At 49.0% G+C, this 2,249-nt stretch overlaps 1 protein-coding gene across 1 annotated transcript; it reads left to right on the top strand.

Annotated features, from left to right (window-relative positions):
- Nucleotides 1–209: 209 nt before the first annotated feature.
- Nucleotides 210–1,437, top strand: LOC101288788 (nuclear envelope pore membrane protein POM 121-like). The gene is given in 2 exon segments (XM_012538325.2): nucleotides 210–524; nucleotides 527–1,437. Coding segments are annotated over 2 exon segments (1,215 nt in total). The 5' UTR covers nucleotides 210–220.
- Nucleotides 1,438–2,249: the final 812 nt, after the last annotated feature.

Genomic DNA, 2,249 nt, shown 5'->3' on the forward strand with positions numbered 1-2,249 from the left:
GCTGCACCCCAGGCAGCCGGTCCTCCACTTGCCAACACCCGAGGCCCGCAGCAGCGGTCCGGAAGCAGGCGAGGCCTCTCGCAGGTCTCGCGCCCCCTTTATTCACTCACTCGTTCCAACAACGCGTCACAGGCGGCACGCCCGACAGTCAGTAGCTAATGGAAACCTCTCTGAGCCACTGACTCCATTTGAAGGACCCGACCGTTCAGTATTGTGCCTCATGGGCGGTTACCTGAGCCGGCCTTGCCGACGCCAGCAGTCGCCTGCTCTGCGAAGCGGGGACCAGCCGGAGAGAACCGAGCTCCTCGGGCCTGCGCAATCCACCCGCCGTTTTCCCCTCCCTTTCCGGTTTCACTCGGCGGTCCCAACCTTGGACCTGGCTCGCAGGCTGTCATACGAGGATCCTGTGGCTTCACCCTGTCGTCGTTGGCACCGTCGGCTGTTTATCATAGCCCATCAGTGGCAATATCTAATCCAGCAAGCCTGGTGTTTATTTCTGGGGGTCTTTTCCTCGGTGCCCTGGAGTAGAAGCCACTGCTGTCTGCTTACAGCTCCAAGATGTTCTGTACCTCAGTGATCCCGAAGATGGCACCTGCTAAGGGCAAACTGACACTCCTTTTGGCTCTGAAGCAGATAATCATCTGTATGTGGTCTTCACTGTCTGTTCACCTCCCAAACTTTTGTGGAAAGGAGATCCTGGTGAGGGCCCTCGAAGAAAGCAGTCAACTGAGAGCCAAGGAAGAGAAGGACCTGACAGCCCTGGCTGAGAGCAGGAAAGGGCTAATGAAGCAAAAGAAAGGACACTCAGCTCCCGAGAGTCAGGACGAACAGAGAAGTGGCTCGAACCCCGGTGGGAATGCGCAGTCTGTGTTTAGAGGGCCGATGGCCAATGGGGTCCTCTCTTCCTTTGTGCCCGGGCCTGGGCCTCTGAAGAGAGACTTCTGTTCCAAGAGCTCTGAAGATATCCTGATTGGGAAATCCCAGACCTACTTTCTGAGCTCATGCAGCAAACGAAATGCCATCTCCAGTTCATACAGCTCCACTAGAGGTTTCCCACAGCTGCAGAAGAGTGGTCCAGGTGCAGCGGGGCTCCTGGGCCCAGCCTCATTGCATCCTCGTGTGCTTTCAAAGAAAGCCAGTGAGGAAGGCTGTCAGTCTAGCCCTTCAGCCTCAGTGGAACCACAGAAGAAGACCAAGCATGAAAAGGTTGTGGATGGCCCCTTAGAGCAGAAACAAAACTTATATCGCTCACAGCCATCTGATAGCTCCAGACACCGGAAACAGAAACGCAAGATTCCTCTGCTGATGCCCTCGAGACGAAATGGCCCACTGATTTTGCCCCCACCACCCCAGCTAGGTTATCGAGTCATTGCTGAAGACCTTGACATGGAGAAGAGAGCTGCGATCCAGTGGATCAACAAGGTCTTGGAAGGGTAAGACAGAAGCTATCTCAGACTGCAGAGCCCCTCAGCCTTCTTGTTTCCACTCTGCCAGCCCCCAGAACTAATTCACAACTGAGGAGCTTCTGGAAGATGTAGAGCTCCCCAGGCCCAGTGGTCTTCCCGTAGCTGGCTGGAGCAACCACTTCTATGGGCTGTTTGTCCTGGTTTTCCCTGTTTGTCTTGCTCCACCTGGCTTAAAAAAATTTTGTTCCTTTTCCCTGGCCCACCAGGGTCTGTTCCCCAGTACTTTGCTGCTTGGCCCCTCAGTGGTTCCCCAGTGGTCAGGATCCTTGCAACAAAAGAGGGACGCTTTGGACCAGTGTTCCTCCAGGCAGGAGCAATATACCACTGCTATAATATAGTATACCAACTATACCACTGCTGCTATAGTTGCCTCTTCCCACCTTCTCCATTTTCTTAATTGGGCCCTGGTCCATCTTTCTTAGAATCTATATATTCTCTCTCTCTCTCTGAACATTTGGTACTGCATGAACACTCAGTTGATGAACAAAGTCATATATGTCACATACATATAGTCACATATTTATATGTCATATATATTTATATATAAAGTCATATATAATGTAATATATATTATGTGTATACTATATATTATATAATGTAACATAAGAATACACAGTATATATACATTATATATTACATATGTATAATATACTGTGTATATATGTATAACATATGTATATATGTGTATAATTAGTATGTGATTATAATGTATAATATCAATATATAATATTTGTAATATTGCATGTATATTACATATTCATATATAATACGTATAACAGTGCA

The sequence above is a fragment of the Orcinus orca genome, chromosome 3, assembly GCF_937001465.1.
Source record: "Orcinus orca chromosome 3, mOrcOrc1.1, whole genome shotgun sequence".
Taxonomy (NCBI): Eukaryota; Metazoa; Chordata; class Mammalia; order Artiodactyla; family Delphinidae; genus Orcinus; species Orcinus orca.